We start from the raw sequence: 21,514 nt of genomic DNA on the forward strand, positions 1-21,514 counted from the left end.
CCTGGTTTGGATCATGGTCTCTGTGGAGTTTGCATGTTCTCCCCGTGTCTGCGTGGGTTTCCTCCAGGTGCTCAGGTATCCTCCCACATTCTGAAAGATGTGCTGGTTAGGTGCATTGACCCGAACAGGCACCAGAATGTGGTAACTAGGGGAATTCACAGCAACTTAACTGCAGTGTTAATGTAAGCCTTACTTGTGACTAATAAATAAACTTTAAAATACTCTTGTATGAAATCGGCCAAAAACATTTCAGCGCAGATATTCAATGCAATTTTATTCGCAGATTATTAACATTGTGGAAGTAGCAATAGCTTTAATATGGACCCTTTCAGGATACTGGTGTCTGAAAGACTGGATTTCAGTCGTACCTTTCAACCACCATAGGTTGCAATCTGTTCTCCCTAAGATACCCGTCAGCTGACCAATTTATTTGTTATGAGCCATTTATTTTGCCTCAACTATCACTGTTTGGGGAGGACATGTTGTTCATGTTTTCCTCGGTTATTACCCGACCAAAGTAATTGTAATTTTAAGTGTTGTCTGCTCATGCCCCAATTTCTAACCTCTCTGCACTCGGTAATGACTTTAATGAGGCCCTTGATGTGAGCCTGTTAGAATATGAGCTCCCTGATTGAGACAGTAATGGCATTCCCAATTAGAGAACTCTGCAGGTGTATAAAACGTGGAGTGTCAGGGTTACTAGCACTCCGGCTTTATACTCTGTATGGGTAAGTACCTATCTGCGTGTGGCCGACTTTGTAAAATAAATCTAAATTTGTGAAGGGACACTGGCTTCGGAGGAGTGATTTCGCGTTTCTTTTATAATATTTGCCTCTGGGTGTCGTCTTACCATTGAATGTGTGACAAAAATATCATGTTTTGCACTGATGCTTTTTTTTCTGTCAATAAAATAAGAAAAGCCCAGAATATTGGAAATTTCAAAATATTGAAAATAATTGCTGGATATAAGTTGCTGGGAATGCACAGCAGTAAAGTGGGAAATAGACTGATGTTCCAGATACTGTAGTTCACTGGGTTAATTCTGTCAATTCCATTCTGTATCTTTCTCTCTCAGTGTAACATTGCATGCATTTCCCACAGTCTGTTCTTTGGTAGTCCTACATTAAAGATCAGAATGGTGGTGCTGGAATGGCACAGTGGTTAGCACTGCTGCCTCGCTGTACCAGAGACCCGGGTTCAATTCCTGGCTTGGGTCACTGTCTGTGTGAAGTTTGCACATTCTCCCCATGTCTGCGTGGGTTTCCTTTGTGTGCTCCAGTTTCCTCCCACACTCCAAAGATGTACGGGTTAGGTTGATCGGCTATGCAAAATTGTCCCTTTGTGTCAGGGGATTAGTAAGGTAAATAGGTAGGGTTATGGGGATAGGGCCTGGGTGGGATTGTGATCAGTACGGGCTCAGTGGGCAAATGGCCTCCTTCTGCATTGTTGGGATTCTATGAATCTATGGAATAAAGTTCTTACAAAGACTCCAGTGTTCCTCCTCATAAAATAGTGAACTTGTAATCAAAAGGTTTGCTACCAGAGTGTAATTATTCCGCTATCTCTTCCCTCACCTGTCCTCTAATTTGTGTTCAAAATGTAACTGGTTAGAATGGAAGGGTTTTGTTAAAGTCTTTATGGATCGCTTGTCAACCTGTATTGTGAGAGGAAATATCTGATGGCCACCTGAATCAGCCAAAGGTACTTATTTCTGAGTAAAATTCCGAGACTTTTGTTCAAAGTGTATTCCTGTGCTGTGAATGCCGATTGATGACGTGGGATTGGCTTTCCTGCTTCCCAAGGTCAAATGACCCAGTTTTCCCACTTTCATTCACACTGTTCACAGAAGAAGCCTGGTGACTTGCTGAGGGCCCCAGTACTGACTGCCATCATCAGGAAAGATAGAAAGAGCTAGAAAGGGGAAGACTGTAGCCCATCTGGTTTGCCTTCTGTCGTTCTGGTGATACACAATAAAAATTAAGTTTCTGCTGATCGTAGTAATCAGTCTCTATTGAACTGTTACAGACTCTACACGAAGAAAACCCCAGTGATGGAAAGCTTTGAGAGCAATAGGCCCAATGTCACGTGCTCGTCCCAAGCTGGGTACACTTACCATAACATGCCAAAGATTACTCGGACTCTGTCCCCAAAATATTATTTTCTGACAGAAATTTATCTAATTTTTGTTTGAAATAATTAATGCTAACTTCTTTTGCTGTCTCCTTAGGGAGCTTGTTCCATTGGTTGACCACTTGCTCACTGAGATAATGTTTTCACGGATTGCATTAGTCTCTCACTCGAGCAGCAAAGGGAAAACTCGGAGAATAACATTAAGAATATTTGCCTTTGTTCAGCATTAACCTGGCCTTCTGCTCAGCACCCTTTGACCTCACTGAGATCTGCACTTGCTATCACGGTGCTACAGTTATTTCAGCAATGATTTGTTACTTAAAGCTAGTCAGGAAACCTAGAGACTCTGGCTGCCAGCATCTCGTACTCAGCATTCAATTAATTTAATGTGGCAGATATGTCGTAAGTGCAACTAATATCAAAGATGAATCAGTCACTTGAATTTACTTGTAGGTAAATGCAACAAAAGTATATTCTATGCAGGTATCATAATGGCTGGAATCTTGTCATGCAATGAGTTTAGTGATCTCTCGTGGAGTTGGGATTAATAGGAGGATATTTAGAGCTTATTCAAAGATTTAACAAAGGCTAATATGATTTGTATTTAGGTGTCTACAACATCGTTTCAGCTTGATATATTCTATTCTTATTGGCCAGGCGAGATGGAGTGAACTGGTTCCTCTCAATTCCTTGGTTTATCACAACAAAGATTTAAGTTTCTTTTTCGCGAAGATATGCCGTTTCCAAACCCAAAAATATTCAACCGTTTACGTGCTGATCAATAAGGAGCCGATTTTCTTTTGCGTTAAAGAAAGAACAAATTTATAATTGACCAGTAAACCTGAGAAAAAAGATAGTGACATCTCACACAGGCATCAGAAGTAAGGGAAGATAGATTCCAATTTAAAAAAAAGATAAATGGTTAAGTGTCTTTTGATTTTCCTTGAGGCAATTTTAAATGTTGCATCTGATTTAGGTTGGCTGTTTCCTTTGGTGTGATTAGATGTAAAAGGTGTTTCAATCATTGCGAGATCTCAGTTCACTAGTTAGTTTCTGGTAATTGACTTCTCAAGTCGGGTGATTCACACTTTTTCCAAAAGGGAGGAAAAGAACACAGCATTTTGGCCTGTTTCCTCAGCTGAAAACTTTCTTGATACTTACAGATTCCTTGCAGTGGCTGGCAGTTTGTCTGTTATACTTCACCCATTGTGTATTTCCAAGGAGTTTTGGATCAGTCTGTCTGTGGCAGCCATTGTTTCAACATCCATCACTTTGCATTTTAATGTCTCTTCCTTAGCCAGTGATGAGGTTTGATGAATGTTTGACTTGTAGGAAATATCCCCTCAGAGTGATCTCCTTGCTTTTTCACCTTTACTTTGAAAGGTGGCCTTGAATTTTTAAATAATTTATTCTGTCTCATTTCAAAATGCAAAGTTTGGATTGTAATTCCACACTTAAACTTTCTAGAAACATGATCAACTGATATTGACAGATGTCATGTAACTTGTGGCAGCCATCCTTAATTAGTGTATTTTCTTACCTTTAAAAATGTGCTTTTTTCAAACAGCTTAGTACATGTTTGGCCAGCTGATGAAATTACAGATTTATTACTCAAATCACGTCATTGTGACATTGGGTAATTGACACTACCTGTTCTTGAACCTGTCTTTTATCGCTTCGGTTATGTGCTAACAGAAATTTTGGAACAGTAAGCTTTGTGTGCGATCATGGACAAGACATATTAACTCTTGCTTTTTTTTGTTTAGTACCGATATCTGAATAAGGAGAGCCTGAGTTTTGAAGCATTGACACTAGTTCCAATTCAAACCAAAATGATCAACATTGAGTTACTCACAAAAAAAGAGGTGAGATTACATTATAATTGTTAGAAATGAACAAAGAGGAGGTTCTACCTCCCATTATGCATCTTGTTATGAAACAATTGCTTGTCAAATGGCAGTGGTTGACACTTGTAATGTATGCCCATCGTGGAGGCTGTGCAGTCATGTTCATAATACTACAGCAGTCAGATGTTGCCATTCCAACAGAATATGGTTCCTTTCTGGAGTGCTGGCGTGAAAACTGAATCCTGCAAAGCGCTGTTTTGGCCTTAGTTAACACCAATAACCTGCACTTACAAAACACCAATGTAGAAAAACATTCCAAAGTGCCTCATGAGCTTTATCACAAGCACTGAGTAACTCTCCTCCTCCTGCCTCCGCAAAGCTTGTCCACCTTCTACAAGGCACATGTCAGGAGTGTGGTTGAATGCTCTCCATTCCCCTGCACCAGTCAACACAGGAAGCTCAACATTATCCAGAAAAAAGCACCCCCGATTGATTGCTATCACATCCACCACTTTGAACATTTGCTTCCTCCACCACTAGCACGCAGTGGCAGCAGTTTTTACCATCTCTAAGATGTACTGTGGAAACTCGCCGTTCTGCTTCAACAACACCTTCCAAACTGGCAACCTCTGGATCTAAAATAACAAGTTAAGGTTTATTTATTATTAGTCACAAGTAGGCATTAACACTCCAATGAGGTTACTGTGAAAATCCCCTGGTTGCCACACTCTGGCGCCTGTTCGGATACACAGAGAGAATTTAGCATGGCCAATGCACCTAACCAGTCTGTCTGTCGGACTGTGGGAGAAAACCGGAGCAGCCAGAGGAAACCCACACAGACACGGGGAGAATGTACAGACTCCGCACAGACATGATCCAAACAGGGAATCGAACCTGGGTCCCTGGTGCTATGAGGCAGCAGTGTTACAAGAGTGGCATGACCACTAACTGCAAGTTCCCTAGTGATTCACACCCCATCCTGATCCTTGGAAATATATCGCCGTTCCTTCATTGTCTCTGGGTCAAAATCTGAAGCTCCCTCTGTAACAGCATTGTGGGTTAGCTACACCACATGAACTGTAGCGGTTCAAGCAGGCAGCTCACTACCATCTTCTCGAGGGCAACTAGGGTTGGGCAATAAATGCTCTCCTTGCCAGCAACACTCGCATCCTACGAATGAATAAGAACCAGTAATCAAATCTGATACTGAGCCATGAGACACATCAAATTTGGATGAAAAAATAGGTTTTAAAGAATGCCTTAAAGAGGGAGAGAATTAAAGAAAGAATTCTGTAGCCTGGGTCTGAGACTGCTGGAGACATGGCTGCCATTGGTGGAGAAATTAAAATCGTGGATGCCAAAATTGAGGAGTGCAGAGATTTTGGAGACTTGCAGGGGTAGAGGAGACTACAGTAATTAGACCAATGAGGCAACAGAGAGAATTGAAAATGAAGATGAGTGTTTGAAAATGATGGCATTGCCGCACTGAGTGCCATGAGTGATTGTGAGCACATTTGGGCTAGAGGAACAGGACTTGATGTGTATGGGGATACTGGCAACTGGCTCAAGTTCCTGAAGGGTGACCAGGAGAGCATTGGAATAGTCACGTCTTGAGGTTGTTTGGGTGGCATAATGGCACAGTGGTTAGCACTGCTGCCTCACAGTGCCAAGGACTCGGGTTCGATTGTCGGCTTGTGTCACTGTCTGTGTGAAGTTTGCACATTCTCCTCTTGTCTGTTTTCTCCAGGTGCACTGGCTTCTTCCCGCAGTCCAAAAATGTGCGGGTTAGGTTGATTGGCCATGTTAAATTGATCCATAATGGCAGGGGGACTAGCAGGATAAATAAGTGGGGATTGTGGTTGGTGCAGACTTGATGGGCCGAATGGCCTCCTTCTGCACTGTGGGCTTTCTGATGATTATGTAACAATGAGGGTTCAGCAGCAGATAAGATGAAGCAGGAATGGAGTCAGGCACTACAACAGAGGTGGAAGTAGATAATCTTCTGTGCTCATCTTGGGGATGTTAATGTTAAGGCGTAACATGTTACAGTTGAGTTTTCAACGCCTGGTTCGGCAATGGGAAGTTGCCTAGGGAAGGAATAGAATTGGTGACCAGGGCACAAAGTTTGTTGCAGTGACGAAGTGACAAAGCTTTGAGCTGAAATAATCCAGTTTTGGGCAGGTTCAGTAATTTGGGTGCCCAGAGATCGCTGGCAAGTTTAGAGCATATGGAGATTTTAAATAGTTGATTAAAATTACTTTTAAAGCTTATTTTCAGTCTATGAAAATTCATGAAGTAGATCCCACTTCTAAACTGAACTGAGAGATAAAATGAATAAGATAGAAGGAAAGTGATTTAAAATTCTTTAGAAATGGAGGTATTGGACAGATTGATTTATCCTAGTTTAAGAAAATGACGGAGAATGAGAGGGTGACAGGACCAGTACATACAAAGAGCTTAACTTGTAGATTTTTATCTTCCTAAAATAGCATTCCAGATTTTGAGAGAGAAATAATTGGATTAAAGAGAGTCTTAATATTGCTCCCTGCAATGCATTTGAGCAGGTGTGCAAGTTTGCAATTTCAGATTCATCCCCCGTAATGTGTGCGCGACTGTTCGACATAAAGTGTACGCACTGTGGATGCATATATGATTAGGGCAATTATAGATACATCAGACACCCATTAGAGTGTGGGAGGCCCATCTGGCTTTGTGCTCACACCCACTGAAATTTCATACCCCACGCACCATAGTGTGTGTTTTCATTTCTCAGTTGTCTCGGGCATTGGCTTCTGCTGGTGCTTCCAACGGATCTCCAGCGATGCAATCACTCAGCAGCTTTGTTTGTTATGGTTTAATTGCTGTGATGAATAACGTCACCTTTATCAATGTCCTTCAGCGCGATTGGATCAACCTCTATCACAAGTGTTGCAGAGAAGTGATTGGAGCAGAACTGGAGAAGCAGGGAAGACCGGATGCTCTGCAGTGGCTCCTCAAGGAAACACAGCCAATCGCTGATTAACAAAAGGAAGTCTGTCGACTAAAGGAAACACGTTTGTTTATCATGCACAATAATGCCTATCATCTTGGCAGAGAACAGAACACCTTCAATATAATGACTGAAACTGCAATGATGTCCCTTCAGATTTAGTGTGTAATTGCTACAGATAAAATATTTAACAGTATGCTATTACTTTGTACTTGGAGGAGGAATTTCTTTAGCCAGAGGGTGGTGAATCTGGAACTCATGGTAAAAGGCCTCACAACACTATGTTAAAGTCCAACAGGTTTATTTGGAATCACGAGCACTGCTCCTTCATCAGGTGAGGATGCAGTTGACTGGACACACATTGTTCAATTTCTCTGGAGGTCTTTGTGGGAGCTATCTGTCTGCTTGCTACAGAATCATTATCATAGAATCCCTACAGTGTAGGAAGAGGCAATTCAGCCCATCGAGTCTGCACCAACTTTCTGACAGAGTATCTTACCCAGGCCCTCTTCCCTGGCCTATCCCCATAATCCCACATTTAGCATGGCTAATTAATTTAACTTACACATCTTGGGACACTAAGGGGCAATTTAGCATAGCCAGTCCACCTAACCTGCACGCCTTTGGAGTGTGGGAGCAGCGCTCTGAGAGCTTCTGATTCCAAATAAACATATTGGACTTTAACCTGGTGTTGTGAGACTTCTTACCATGCCCACCCCACCCCAGTCCAACGCTGACATCTCCACATTGTGGAACTCATTGCCACAGAAAGGTGTGGAGGCCAGGTCAATGAGTGTCTTCAAGATAGAGATAGATAGGTTCTTGATCAATAAGGGGATCGAGGGTTATGGGGAAAGGCAGGAGAATGGGGATGAGAATGATATCAGCCATGATTGAATGGCAGAACAGATTTGATGGGCCGAATGGCCTAATTCTGCTCCTATGTCTTATGGTAATTTAATATTCTATAGCATTGTAATTTAGATTAATTCTTGGCCTGCTGTCTTTATATGATGAAATAAATTTTTCTTTAAAGGTGTTTTTCATCAACTGTTTTGACTGCTTTACCGCTTGGAGGATATTTTGTCCATAAAGATTATTGCTTCAGTAAAGTTTTCTCTCTCGTTATCCAGTGTTTGAATATAGTCAGTTTTTAAGCTCACCCACCCAAACTTACGTAGCGCCTTTAACATAGTAAAATCTTCCAAGGCACTTCACAGGAACAAATTGGAGAGTGCATACATCGCGAAGAATTGTAGAGAGAGATTTGTTTTATAAATTGAAGGATGTTTGCCCTCCATCTCTGTGATTACTTTCAGCCCTACAACCCTTTGAGATCACTGCGCTTCTCCACTTTGCTCCTGTGAACTGTCTCGGAACACTTTACTGTGTTAAAGGCGCTTCATAAAGGTAAATTGTTGTTGTTGTGGGTGAGCTGAAAAACTGGCCAAATTCAAACAGTGGATAACTTTGAAAGGCAGCTTTGCTGCAAGAGTAATCTTCATGAATGATTGAATCTGTTGGAAATATGAAAACATTTTGATTTACGGTGACAGGCATCTTGTCCAGAAATGTTTGAAGTCCAGAAGTGCTAATGAGCGCAGATACCCAGAGGAGCTGTTGCATTACTTTTGTTAACTTGCCATATTTACACAAAAATCCCCCCTGAGCTTGTAAGCTTAAGAAACTCCAGTGCTACAGAAGTGCAGTTGACTGGATACATTGTTCAATTTCTCTGGAGGTCTTTGTGGGAGCTATCTGTCTGCTCGCTATATAAGCATTATCATAGAATCCCTATAGTGTAGGAAGAGGCAATTCAGCCCATCGAGTCTGCACCAACTTTCTGACAGAGTATCTTACCCAGGTCCTCTTCCCTGGCCTATCGCCGTAATCCCACATTTAGCATGGCTAATTAATTTAACCCACATCTTGGGACACTAAGGGGCAATTTAGCATAGCCAATCCATCTAGCCTGCACATCTTTGGAGTGTGGGAGGAAACCGGAGCACCTGGAGAAAAGCCACGCAGACACTGGGAGAACGTGCAAACTATGCGCAGCCACCCGAGGCTGATATTGGGTCCCTGCCACTGAGATGCATCAGTGCTAACCACTGTACTGCCCATCTTGCTCTTTATGACTTTCATCAACCTGACCATTTTGAATGGACTTCTCTTGGTTCTTTTGTCTCGGTTGGTGGAAAGGTGTTAGGATTGCCTCCTTTACCAATCTCGTCTCTTGAGTCAGCACTCCTGAGAGTACAATCTAGGCTGGCACTTTAGTGCAATACTGAGGGAGTGATGCAGGTACCATCTTTTGGATAAGATATAGAACAGAGATCCCATCCGTCCTCTGAAGGTGGCACTCTAGAAGGAGAGCAGGGCCATTCTGTCCTGGCCAACATGTGTCGCTCAATGTACACCACCGAAGAAACAAAGAGAAACTTAATTTAGGCACTTTTCTGACTCGAGGTGAGAGTTTTACCACAGCACGAAGGTCGACACTTGGCAAAGTAAACGACAGATGCTGAACTAGAGTGTTTAGCATGGCCGAACCACCTAACCAGCACGTCTTTCAGACTGTAGGAAGAAACTGGGGCACCGCAGACATGGGGAGAACAGACGAACTCTGCACAGACAGTGACCCAAGCCGGGGATTGAACCTGGGTCCCTGGCGCTCTGAGGCAACAGTGCTAACCACTGTGCCACATGCTGCCCTACTTTTCACGTTGCTGATTCTTGTCATGGTAACAGGCTGTAAACTAAACTGTTCTATCTATAAGTCTGCATTAGAAGCTTTGACTGGAAGATGCTGGGTATCTTAGTGTTAGGACAAAGAGAGCAAAGAACAGTACAGCACAGGAGCAGGCCCTTCAGCCCACCACGCCTGGGGCGATCATGTTGTCCTACCTAAACCAACTGCCTGTATCCCTCTATTCCCTGCTTGTTCATGTGTCTGTCCAGGTAAGCCTTAAATGTCGCTAAAATGTCTCCCTCAACCACCTCACTTGGCAGTGCATTTCAGGCCCTCACCACCTTCTGTATAAAAACCTGCTCCTGCACATCCCTACTGAACGATTTCCCCTCTTATCCTTGAACTTGTGCCCCCTCGTGATTTTCATTTCTGCCCTGGGAAAAAGCTTCCAACTGTTCGTCTTAACTGTACTCCTCATGGTTTTATAAACTTCTATCTGGTTGCCTTTCAGTCTTCTTCATTTCAGAGAGAATAATTCCAGTTTATTCAATCCAGCCTCATAGCTAACAGTTACTAACCTCCATACCAGGCGATGGTGTTCTCATGAGTCTTTATTCTGCTTCTGATAGCAGAATAAACCATTTAGACTTTTTTATGAGTTGTTACCTGATTTGTGAGCTGTGTTTCTGGCTGATGTCTGATGACGAAAAGCATGTATAGGTGTAAGTCAGGGAGGGAGCAGTGCTGCGTAGGGTCAGTTTTGGTATGTAGGCCTCAAATGCTTTCATGTGAGTTCAGCTGCCCTCTGAAATCCTGCCATTAATCTCAAGGAAATGTATTTTCAATTAGTGTGGGCTAATGGTGTACTTGCCTGCAACATGTAGAAGTGGCAAGTTTGTTTGACAAAATTCCCACCCTGTCTACTGTACAAATAGGCTTATATTAACGCTGCAATGAAGTTACTGTGAAAGTCCCCTAGATGCCACACTCTGGTGCCTGTTCGGGCACACTGAGGGAGAATTTAGCATGGTCAATGAACCTAACCAGCACGTCTTTTGGACTGTGGGAAGAAACCAGAGGAAACCCATGCAGACACGGGGAGAACATGCAGACTCTACATAGTCATCCAAAGCCGGGAATCGAACCCGGATCCCTGGGGCTGTGAGACAGCAGTGCTAATCACTGTGCCAACATGACTGTTGTAGGATTGGAGGATATTGTTGCTTCTATACATTTAAAAAAAATTCTCGGAGCTGTTGATACCATCCATCCTCTTCCCTGGAAGGGTGCTGAGCGACCGCTGAAAGGAACATCTGCAGCATGAATAGAAAAACGGTGTTAGACGTTGAAAGAGATTTGGAGATGAGCCGGATGACCCTGGAGTGGGAGGACGAACAGATGGATGATGTCAAAGGTGAATCCAAAGCCTTATTATTGACTAGAAATACATTTTAATGCAAGTTTTGTGAGACAACAGACCCAATTATTAGCATTCATATGCAGCAATCCAAATGTCTGGCTATATTGCTTGTTTTAGGAGAGGTTGCATGAGTAGGAATGACAGAAAGGCCAAATCAGGTGCTACCATCTTATCCCAACACGATTTAGTTGAGATAGTCTAGAGTAATTGTATCTAATCTAGAATAATTGTATTTTTAACCTTTACAAATGCAGGTGCTTCATCTAAATTTCTAATGGGTTTTATAGACTTAACCTTTGTTATAAATACAGGAATAGCAGTTTGGGTGTTATGCAGATGGAATGCTATTGACAAAAGACCTGTACGTAAATCAGTTAACAATTCCTACTGCACACGATCTTACAACATAAAACATGATAATCCCATTCAAAGGTCTCACTGATAGCTGATAGGAGAACTAGAAGGTGCTTTTCTGAGATTAAAATTGAGACAAAAGGTACTTTGCCACATGCTCAAAACATCTCAAGATACTTCACAATTATTAAATTACTTCAGAAGCAAAGCCATTATTGTCCTATGGGTGAAGGCAGCAGCTGGTCTGTGCACTGCATTGCCTCTCAAATGTGAGCAATAACAGATAAATATGAGACTGGGACATCAGGGCGGTAAGTGTCTCAGGATCTTTCATCACCATCTATGTTGATACCACATCCAAATGATTGCATCCTTGACGTTCAACATTCTCTCTGCGTTCAATCCCTGATACTTCAAACTCAATGAGTTATTTATTAGTGTCACAAGTAGGCTTACATTAACACTGCAATGAAGTTACTGTGAAAATCCCTTAGTCGCCACACTCTGGTGCCTGTTCGGGTACACTGATGGAGAATTTAACACAGCCAGTTCACCTAACCAGCATGTTTTTCGAACTGAGAGGGGAAACTGGAGCACCCGGAGGAAACCCACGCAGACACGGGGAGAACATGCAAATTCCACACTGACTGACCCAAGCCGAGTCCCTGGTGCTGTGAGGCAGCAGTGCTAACCACCATGCCACCGTGCTGCCCATTTAGCAATGTGTTATGCTTGTTGAGCCACACTGTCGAGGGACCAAGGGACAAAGAGGTCTCCACTCATTACAGTTGATAGGAGAGAGAGTCTTGCTACAATTAGAGATTAGAAACCAATGCAATCTAGAGGGGTGCATGTCGTTAAAAAGGTAAATTTTCTGTGGTGGAGTGTTGTAAATTATATTTTTATTCTCACATTCTTTATCAAGGAAAGAACATAGGCAAACTTTGCAACTTCTGGAAAGTTTCTGAGTTCATATAGCAATGATGCACTCCTCTGATGATGCCATTGCTGGATTTTGGTATATGAAGAATATTTTTGTGCTGTGCTTGTTTTCTTGTTTCCTCATGAAAATTGATGACTTGCTGAAACTCTGTCTCCCTTTCACACGCTTCACATTGACAGTGTTTGACATGCTTTTGATTGTGCTTTCATACCGCTTGGCTTGTTGAAGCCGCCTGTGAAATAGAAATAAAAAAATGTGAACACATCAATAGCTCTGATCTTTTTCAATTAATGTGAGCAAATTAAAGTCTGATGTTAATTTGCCCAAGCCATTTTAATCAAAATTGCACTTCCACCAGTCACCTTGGTAACATAGTCACTACTGTTGAGCAAAACCAAACCACCACTGTTCCAAAGGCTAATCATTTAAAGTCATGTCTCTTCCTTCATTTTATTTTCCTTTTGTCTGCTCTTCTTCCTGCTATCTGGCTACCCCACAGCACAGGTCAAAATTCAGAGATGCATCAATAGTTCAGAGCCCCATAATTTTAAAGTTGATGCTGTCATGAATGACTAGTCAGTCTTGTATTTTCTGTAACCTCCTCAGGCTGGATTGTGATGTACTTGTTGTAGGGGAAGGTGAGTGAGCGCAGTAAGCATTCATTCACACCTGGTTTTGTGAAATTTCTTGAAGGAAGTCTGAAACACAAATAGAAGAAAGGTAGGAATACGCAGCAGATGTGTCTGCACCTGTAGAGAGGAAAAAATAGTCTAACATTTTGGGTATAACCCTCCATCAAAACATAGCAGGTTGTTCAGTGCCTGCCAAGGGAAGGGCGGATAATGTTTTGAGTTTGATTCTTGAACGGATCTTAGTTCCAATCAAAAGTGCACTTTCTTGGTGCTTATTTAATCAATGCCAACATTCCTTGTTTAAATCCTAACTTTTAAAAAATTACTAATTGTTTCATAATGACAATGTGAGAAACACAGCTCACAGTCAAACAATTTAGTCAAGTTCTGAAGGAGCAAGATTTTTTAACGTTCTTGCAAGACCGGGTGTCCAACAAAATAGGCACACCTTACATAAATTTGCAGCACATTTTATACTTTTTTTACAAGCATTGTAATGGCTTTGCAATGTGTTGTTCTCCCCTAATTGGTGGTCCCTGTCCCATCTATGTGTTGTCATTCCCCTATTGGCTCGAGGTGCCCCAAGTTTCCATCCCCTCTACTCCCCATCTAACAATGTCTCCTGTTATCACAAGAGTGCATTAGCAAACTCATCCATCTTATCCAACACTGTTACATGTCCAGTTCAGATTGGCGGTAATCAATCCTTTGCCAACTTAATCACTGCTGTCCCGACTATCTCAGTGACCTTTTTCCCCCTTTTATGCTTAGTTGTAGAAACAACATATCTTGTATACCATTTGCTTTTTGTAACTTGGACCTCGTACATTCCTTCAAGATGTGGTGTATGCTTCACTGCACACCACACATCTGGTGTTATTTCTACACCACAGGCAGTCTTTTTACTATCCCTAACTATTGCTCTGTTAGCAGCAGCGAATTTTATGCCCTATGTTTGTGACTAAAATCACTGTTGTTTCCACAATGTGGGTTATCAATGTGCCTGACTATATCCAGTCTACCGAACTTTAAGCTATTTCTCTATGGTGTACAGATATATGTGTTAACAGCATCTTTACCTGTTGCTCACAACAACTGTGGCTTTTTCTGTGGCATTTAATATCAAAAATTCTCCTCCATGGCTTTCACACATCTTGGGGCAAATGGGTTGAAAGATTGTGGGTAGAAAGCAGGATTAGGCTATTGTGTTGGATGATCAGCTATGATTGTGATGAATGGCCGAGCAGGCTCGAAGGGCTGAATGGCCTCCTCCTGCTCCTGTCTTCAATGTTTCTACACCATAATGCTTGTGTGGTGATCTCTGTTTCTGATGCCCCACCATCACTTTGGCACTGCAATCATTTGGGTGCCACGTTTAAAGGCTGTCCCAGTGTACAGCAACCACCTTTAGCTCGTCACCGGGAAGTGATGACCAGGAAATTTGCCCCAAAATTCTCTGATGCTTCTCTGGCGAGACTCTTCAATGCTGTAGAGGTTGATGGTGATATCAGGGCAGAAACCTAGCAATAAGATCATGCACTCAGCATGGGAGGCAGTGATAACAGTGGTCAGTGCCAATGCTCTGCAGTAGAGGACAGCCATCCAGTGTTGGAAGAGGTTGAATGATCCCCTCCATTCTGCCAGCATAAGTCTTCTGATCACTCTCAACTCATGCACGCACATACACAGCACAGGGATCTCACTCAGTACCAGCTCAAGGGACACCACTCTTGCTCTCCTGAACATGTCTTCATCTCCCCTGGAGGTCGTGACCTCATCATCTTGATTGGTGCAACTCACCACCAACATCATGGCAACAACTGTAAAGGGCGCTGTTGAGACTGCACCTGGAGTTGTGTGTACAGTTTTGTTCCCTTTACATCTGGAGGGATATACTTGTATTGGAAACAGTTCACTAGGCTGATTCCTAGGATGAAGGGGCTTGTCTGACAAGGAAAGTTTGAGCCTATACTCCTTGGAGTTCAGAAGAATAAGAGATGGTCTTATTGAAACATTGAAGATTCTGAGGGGAGTTGACTGGGTTGATGCTGAGAAGACATTTCCCCTCGAGTGGGGAGTGTAGATCCAGGAGACATAGTTTAAAAATAAGAGGTCTGTTATTGAAGTCTGAGATGAGGAGGAATTTCTTCTCTCTGCACCTAGTTAGTCTTCGGAATTCTCTTCCCCAGAGTATGGTGGAGGCTGGATCATTGATTATTTTGAAGACTGCGTTAGATTTTTTGGTTTAGAAGGAGTCAGGAGTTATGGGGGACAGGCAGGAGAATGGAGTTCATGCCATAAACAGATCAGCAATGATCTTATTGAATAACAAAGCATTCAATGGACTGAATGGACCTCTCATGTTCCTATTTCTTATAAAGTGCTCACTTACAGGATAAAGTGGGCATGTTGACATTAATCATCATCACACTCAGCCACAAATTGGAAATTAGTAAATTATGCTGTACATTGTGTGTTGAAGCGACAATATTGGTGGCATTGTTCCAATTAAAAATGCATCAAAGTGTTCGATTTTCTCCATTTTACATCAGAAATATGTATGGTATTGAACTCAGATGCGCTTTCTTTTTCTAAACATTTCTAAACTGTAGCGAAATTTGTTTATGAAAATAAAGCTCGTCTAAGTTCAGTTATTTTAGTTTGTGGTATTAATATGGCCGGAATTTTACTGATTCTGGGGGAGGGGGAAACTCGGAGAACGGCATTCTCCGTTGGCCTCAGATGGGATCAAACGAACCTCGGACAGATGAGCCAGTAAAATTCCACCCAAAGAGTCTATCCCATAATCCAGGACATGAACAAGGCTCAAAAGGGGGATAAAAGGAATTGCAGGACAACTGACATTGTCAGTATCGATGCTTCAACTGGAGTTATCTACTTTTAATTAATTTCATCTGACTTTTCTCCTTACTGACCACCCTGCCAGGATAAAAATTCCTTCAAAAAAGGAATTTTGAATCCAGAATTTACCATCGTTGGTCAGGTAAATTATGCAACAGTGGTTCAGTGGGGAGAACTCTCTTCTCTGATTCAGAAGGTTGTAAGGTCAAGTAGCACTCTTGGTACCTGAACACAAAGTCCAGACTAGTACTCCTGGTGCAGTACTGAGGGAGCACCACACTGTCGAGGAGTTATCTTTTGGATAAGGTGTTAATCCGAGACCCTGTTAGGTGGATGTGGGACTATTTTAAAAAGCTTTTTGTCCTGGCCATTATTTAGTCCTCAACCAATACCTGTAAACAGATGTAGCTGTTTGTGGGACCTTGTTAACAGTAAATTGGTAGCCACGTTTCCTTCATCATGATGGTGACTACACTTCAAAATTATTTAGTAGCTAAAAAGCACATTGGGATGTCCTGAGGTCATGAAAATACTTTTAAAAATGCAAATTGTATTTTGCATAAGGGAAAGTAACTTTTATTTTAATATCCAGGATGAACAGATGGCTTTTTCCAAGAATATATCCATCCCTACCTAATGGTAAACGATAACAGAAAAACTTGCGAGATGGAATGTGGAAGGAGTGAAATGTAATACACAATGAGATGTTTAAAAAATGTTAAAATTTTATATTGCCTTTGTCAAAACTTAAATAGCTTTGAGTCCTCCAGTGAGTGAAATTTTCTGGTACTTCCACAGGTCTGAAGTGCTTTATAGGCCATATTATGTCAGTTCTATCCTGAGGCCTTGTTCATCATGGCCAGGGACTTCAGCCAGGCCAAGCTCAAGTATGTCCTACCAAGATACCACCAACATGCCTCCTGTCCCACCAGAGGCCCAAACATTCTTGACTAGAGCTACACAAATATCAGATTTGCCTACCATTCTATCACCCATCCACACTTTGACAAATCAGACCACAAGGCTGCGCTCCTGCTCCCAGCTTACAAGAAAAACTGAAGTGAGAGAATCCAAGAAAGAAGGTTGGTCTGAGGAATTGGATGATCTCCTAGAGGACTCCTTCAAGTCAGTGGACTGGTCAATATTTAAGAACTCAGCGACCAACCTGAATAAGTACGTCACTAGAGTAACAAGACATCATTAGTGCAGAAGACTGTGTGCCAAAAAGCAAATCTATGTGTATCTCAGGGATATCCACTGGTTACAGAAGTCCAGGTCTGAGGCGTTCAAGTCGGGTGACCCTGACCTGTACAAGAAAGTACAATAAGAAGTCTGACAACACCAGGTTGGACTTAAACCTGGTATTATCAGACTTCTTACTGTGTTTACCCCAGTGCAACGCCGGCATCTCCACATCTTGACTACTCTGTACAAGAAATCCAGATATGATCAACAGAGAATCATCAAAGGTGCCAGAAGATAGTACTGGATCAAGCTACAGTCCCAGGCTAGCCATACAAACACACAGTGATTGTAGCAATGTCTCTATGGCATAGCAGGCTACAAGATGAAGGTGTGTAGAATTGCCAGGAACAATGCATCCCTTCTCGATGATCAACGCATTCTGTGCCAGTTTTGAGCAAGAGTTCAGCGAGAGGATGTCTTTCATCCTGGAAACCTCACTGACAGTGAAGAAACAGCAATATCGTTCCGAGTGAGGAAGGTGATGTAACTAACAATTTGTAAATCTTGCTTTACAACATCCTGCTGTGATTTATCAGAAGTAATTTGTTAGAGTTGATGAGGAAAAGGGAGTACATTTTGAAGGCTGCCAAGGAGAATCAGTTCTCAGAGGGTTGACATACCATGAAATAATGTCATGTTTGTATATTTTTATTGAAGATTCTTTCTCATTTTTACAAACAACACCACAAACTCTCCACGACTGGCGTAATTGGCAGGATTGGCTCCTGCTCTGCCCAAGACTGCAAGAAACTACAAAGGGTCATGAACGAAGCCCAGTCCATCACGCAAACTAGCCTCCCATCCACTGACTTTGTCTACACTTCTCCCTGCCTCGGCAAAGCAGCCAGTATAATTAAGGACCCCACGTACCCCTGACATTCTCTCTTCCACTTCCTTCCATCAGGAAAAAGATACAAACGTCTGAGGTCACATACCAACTGACTCAAGAACGGCCTCTTCCCTGCTGCTGTTAGACTTTTGAATGGACTTACCTTGCATTAAATTGATCTTTCTCTACACCCTAGCTATGACTGTAACACTACATTCTGCACTCTCTTGTTTCCTTCTCTACGAATGGTAAGTTTTGTCTGTATAGCACATAAGAAACAATATTTTTCATTCTATGTTAATACATGTGACAATAATAAATCAAATCAAATCAAAATCATTTCTTCATATGTACAGAAAGACACAAGTGCACACCCACGCAGCTGGTTTAGATTATTCATTACAAACAACACCTCCAAATATACAAACAATGAAAAGATGTTTCAGAGGTTGGGAGAAAAGAGGATAACAAGATAAAGCCGTGAACAAATGGTGCACACCCTCGCTCACAGGATACTAGAGACAGCGCCACATAACTTACATTCTAGAGTCCTCAAAGTAACTCCTGTCATTGTGTATTCAGCTAAGAAAAATATAGGATATCGATATGGGTATAGGAAAGACTGATCAGTTAATGATTCATGCACCAAAGCATACTTCCCTCATCTCCAGTTATATTAAGGGTGCCATTGATACAAAACAATGCATTTTCCCAGCATATGTTCCCTGTACGCACCTTTACAGGATTCATAGAATCTACAGTGCAAAGAAGCCATTCAGCCCATCAAGCCTGCTCCAACAACAATCCCACCCAGGTCCTATCCACGTAATCCCACATATATATTCCTGGTCCCCCGATACTAAAGGGCAATCTATAATGGCCGATCAACCTAACCAGTATGTCTTTGGAGTGTGGGAGGAAACCAGAGCACCCATAGGAAACCCACACAGACACATGGGAGAATGTGCACACCCTACACAGACAGTGACCCAAGCCGGGAATTGAACCCAGGTCCTTAGTGCTGTGAGGCAGCAGTGCTAACCACTGTGTCACAGTGCCAACCTTCTGGGATTCTTTGACTCCAAACTAACCAAAATACAGAAACAAACTACCTAACACCAGTAGTTCTAAGTGGGTTTTCCTCACTAGCTATGAGGACTCATTGAGTCATACCTACGATCTCTAGCCTGAACCACCCACCCACCTCCCCTCAGTGGCATTACTCATACTAGCCAGGACCATGTAAAGGATATCACGTAATATATACCACCATTATAATTGCAAGGATTATAAGAAACAAAACAAATATCGCACAGCTCTAGCACCATACAACATATCCAGCAGACTCCCCAACACCCTCGAGCTCTTTAAGGATATTAAACCACTAGGATTCAATTTTAACACAGGACCAGAAGCAATGGAGGTAGTTCCCCTGTGCCACCTTGCACCCTGGTGTAACAAGGATATAGGAAGATCAAATGGGCAGCATGGACAAGTTGGGCCAAAAGGTCTGTTTCCATGCTGTAAACCTCTATGACTCTAAATCTATCTCTCATAGATTTAGATTTATGAAAAAATCATAAATCAAAAACACTGAAGGATACCTTCCATTATAAACTAATAGACAATCCCTGGTTTTCAAAGGATAGCAGGTGAAGTTTGCCCCAGTGTCATAGACTCGATCGTTCCTATCAACTTGATAAATCACATCACTAAATCAAAAAGTGAGTGTCCCGACAAAGGGTAAAGTCCAGTATGAGCAATGAACTGCAGATTAGAATTCCAAATTACTGGAGTTTGTAGAGGCTAAAATCTTAGTTGGATATGGAACAGCCTTAAGGATCCATTAGATGTCACCATTAGGGTAGCAGGATAAAGCAGGGTAAACTGCATTCAGATGGTTTTCAGATGCTTTCCCGCCTCAACGAAAGCTCTGACCAAAGCATAATTACTAGCCAGGAGCAAGTCTCGAATACAGGATGTGACATGCTCCTTCCAGATTAATTCAGCTGGCATTCGTGTTGAGATTAAGAAAATCTGGTAGCCAGTTCTCGGTATTTAGCTGGGAATTCACCTTCAATTTCTTCTGGAAAGCTGGTCGCACGGACACTCCTCCTCCAGCCCCGGCTCTCCAGATCAATCAGGATGTCTGACATACCATGTGGCTGATTTTCCAAAGATTGAAAGCAACTGAGGAAGCTGCATTCTGGACAATAAGAATTCTTTGCTTCATCAAGCTTCTTATCAGTACTCTGCAGTTCAGCGACCTGAGCACCGAAATTCTGTGCCAAAATGCTGAGTTTGTCGTCTAGGACATCAATTGTATTGGCAGTCATCATTGACAACTCCTTCAACGTTATTGGGTCGAGACCCCGCTCACTGACCACATCGCCACTCTGAGAGCTCGGCTCCACCCGGGCTGCTTCTTTCCATCGAGGATTTTCATGCTTTTTACCTGGCATTCTGTCCCAAAATATTCCAGGGACATAGTGCAGAGTTTTCACTCCAGGATTAGGTACTAATGAGCTGTGTATCAGGATAAATGAAAGGATTAAAAGATGAGTAGCGCCAGAGCTCCTAGAGACACAGACATTCCCACACTCACATCACGTGACGTAATGTTTTGATCTGAACACCTAAACCAGAATGTCATGTAGTTTTTACCTTGAAATCCTGTATTCTTTTTCAGAAAGTGACCTTTAGGTGAAATAAAATGTAGTTAAGGCCTCTTAACAGGTTTGACCCGACTGAAATCAAACATGCCCCATGCATCAAATGGTTTCTCTCAAATAGTTGCTATGAATTGCGTGGGAATTGAACTCATGCCTGAGCAAATATTTATCCTTTAAACTGTTGTTTCTAACAGCACTGTGTTCATTAACTGCTGGACAATGTATGTCAAAGTCTCGTGAATAGGATCACTCTAGTGAACAGGGAAGCAATGCCTTCATTTGATTACCCTGCACTTTAAACCAAATCAAATCTATTGGGGAATGAATGAGTGTCAGAATGTCCTTTAACTGGTACATCCTTTGAATATTTTACTGTACCTTCTTCGCCTGTGATAGAGGAGGCTACAGACGATCCCAGACACAACCAGTATACAAAATGCAATGGAGGCTATGGTGATATTCATGATTTTAAATTCTGCAAAACAGAAGCAGACACATTTCTATTACCTGTTGTGAGACAGAGAGAGAATACAACCAACTTTAATCCAAATTTTCAGGAACCGATAGTATCACTCACCCAATATAGCATCATCCAGACCCTTCCGACAGTTTGTTCCATTGACTGCGAAACCCACTAAAATGTCTGTACTGTTCAAAGTCATCTTGACATAAGAATGAAATAAGTGAGCACAGACTCAGCAATTCCAATAGTCAAACCATGTGATTCAACTAGTCATCATATGTTACCGTGCCAACAGCTACATTCACTTTCGCCATCCCCCGTAATGCACTCACTTAACTTATTGGAAGCAAAATTAAATTGTCCTGAGCTAATTTAGGCACAGCATAGGCTGAGATCCTCCAGTTATGAATCCCTTTTAAAATCAAAATGTTCTTTT

The 21,514-nt window shown here is 42.1% G+C and overlaps 2 protein-coding genes across 4 annotated transcripts in view; one reads left to right on the top strand and one right to left on the bottom strand.

The window, feature by feature from the left end:
• xpnpep1 (X-prolyl aminopeptidase (aminopeptidase P) 1, soluble) overlaps positions 1-8,005 on the top strand; it is an 89,473-nt gene extending 81,468 nt beyond the window's left edge. For all 3 annotated transcript variants that reach the window (XM_080205874.1, XM_080205876.1, XM_080205875.1), the window contains 2 exons: positions 3,897-3,995; positions 6,877-8,005. In XM_080205874.1, the coding sequence (XP_080062000.1) occupies positions 3,897-3,995; positions 6,877-6,999 (222 nt within the window). In that variant the 3' untranslated portion in view covers positions 7,000-8,005. The remainder of the gene's footprint in view (positions 1-3,896; positions 3,996-6,876) is intronic.
• Positions 8,006-8,213: 208 nt separating this feature from the next.
• LOC145354231 (uncharacterized) lies at positions 8,214-21,308 on the bottom strand. Its single transcript, XM_080205311.1, has 3 exons — positions 21,193-21,308; positions 20,994-21,090; positions 8,214-12,607 (listed from the first exon to the last, which is right to left on the bottom strand). The coding sequence occupies exons 1-3, from the start codon at positions 21,275-21,277 to the stop codon at positions 12,403-12,405; spliced, it is 387 nt and encodes a 128-aa protein (XP_080061437.1). The 5' UTR covers positions 21,278-21,308; the 3' UTR covers positions 8,214-12,402.
• Between the last annotated feature and the right edge of the window lie 206 nt (positions 21,309-21,514).

This window comes from Carcharhinus amblyrhynchos, chromosome 17 (assembly GCF_965287045.1).
Source record: "Carcharhinus amblyrhynchos chromosome 17, sCarAmb.v2.hapA, whole genome shotgun sequence".
Lineage (NCBI taxonomy): Eukaryota > Metazoa > Chordata > Chondrichthyes > Carcharhiniformes > Carcharhinidae > Carcharhinus > Carcharhinus amblyrhynchos.

Bases quoted from the DNA above. Each gene is read 5' to 3' on its own strand.
- LOC145354231 (XM_080205311.1), bottom strand. From the start codon at position 21,277: ATGACTTTGAACAGTACAGACATTTTAGTGGGTTTCGCAGTCAATGGA. The intron at 21,091-21,192 runs GTGAGTGATACT...TCTGTTTTGCAG, and splicing joins TCTGGATGATGCTATATTGG to AATTTAAAATCATGAATATC. The intron at 12,608-20,993 runs GTACAGTAAAAT...TCTATTTCACAG, and splicing joins CTCTATCACAGGCGAAGAAG to GCGGCTTCAACAAGCCAAGC.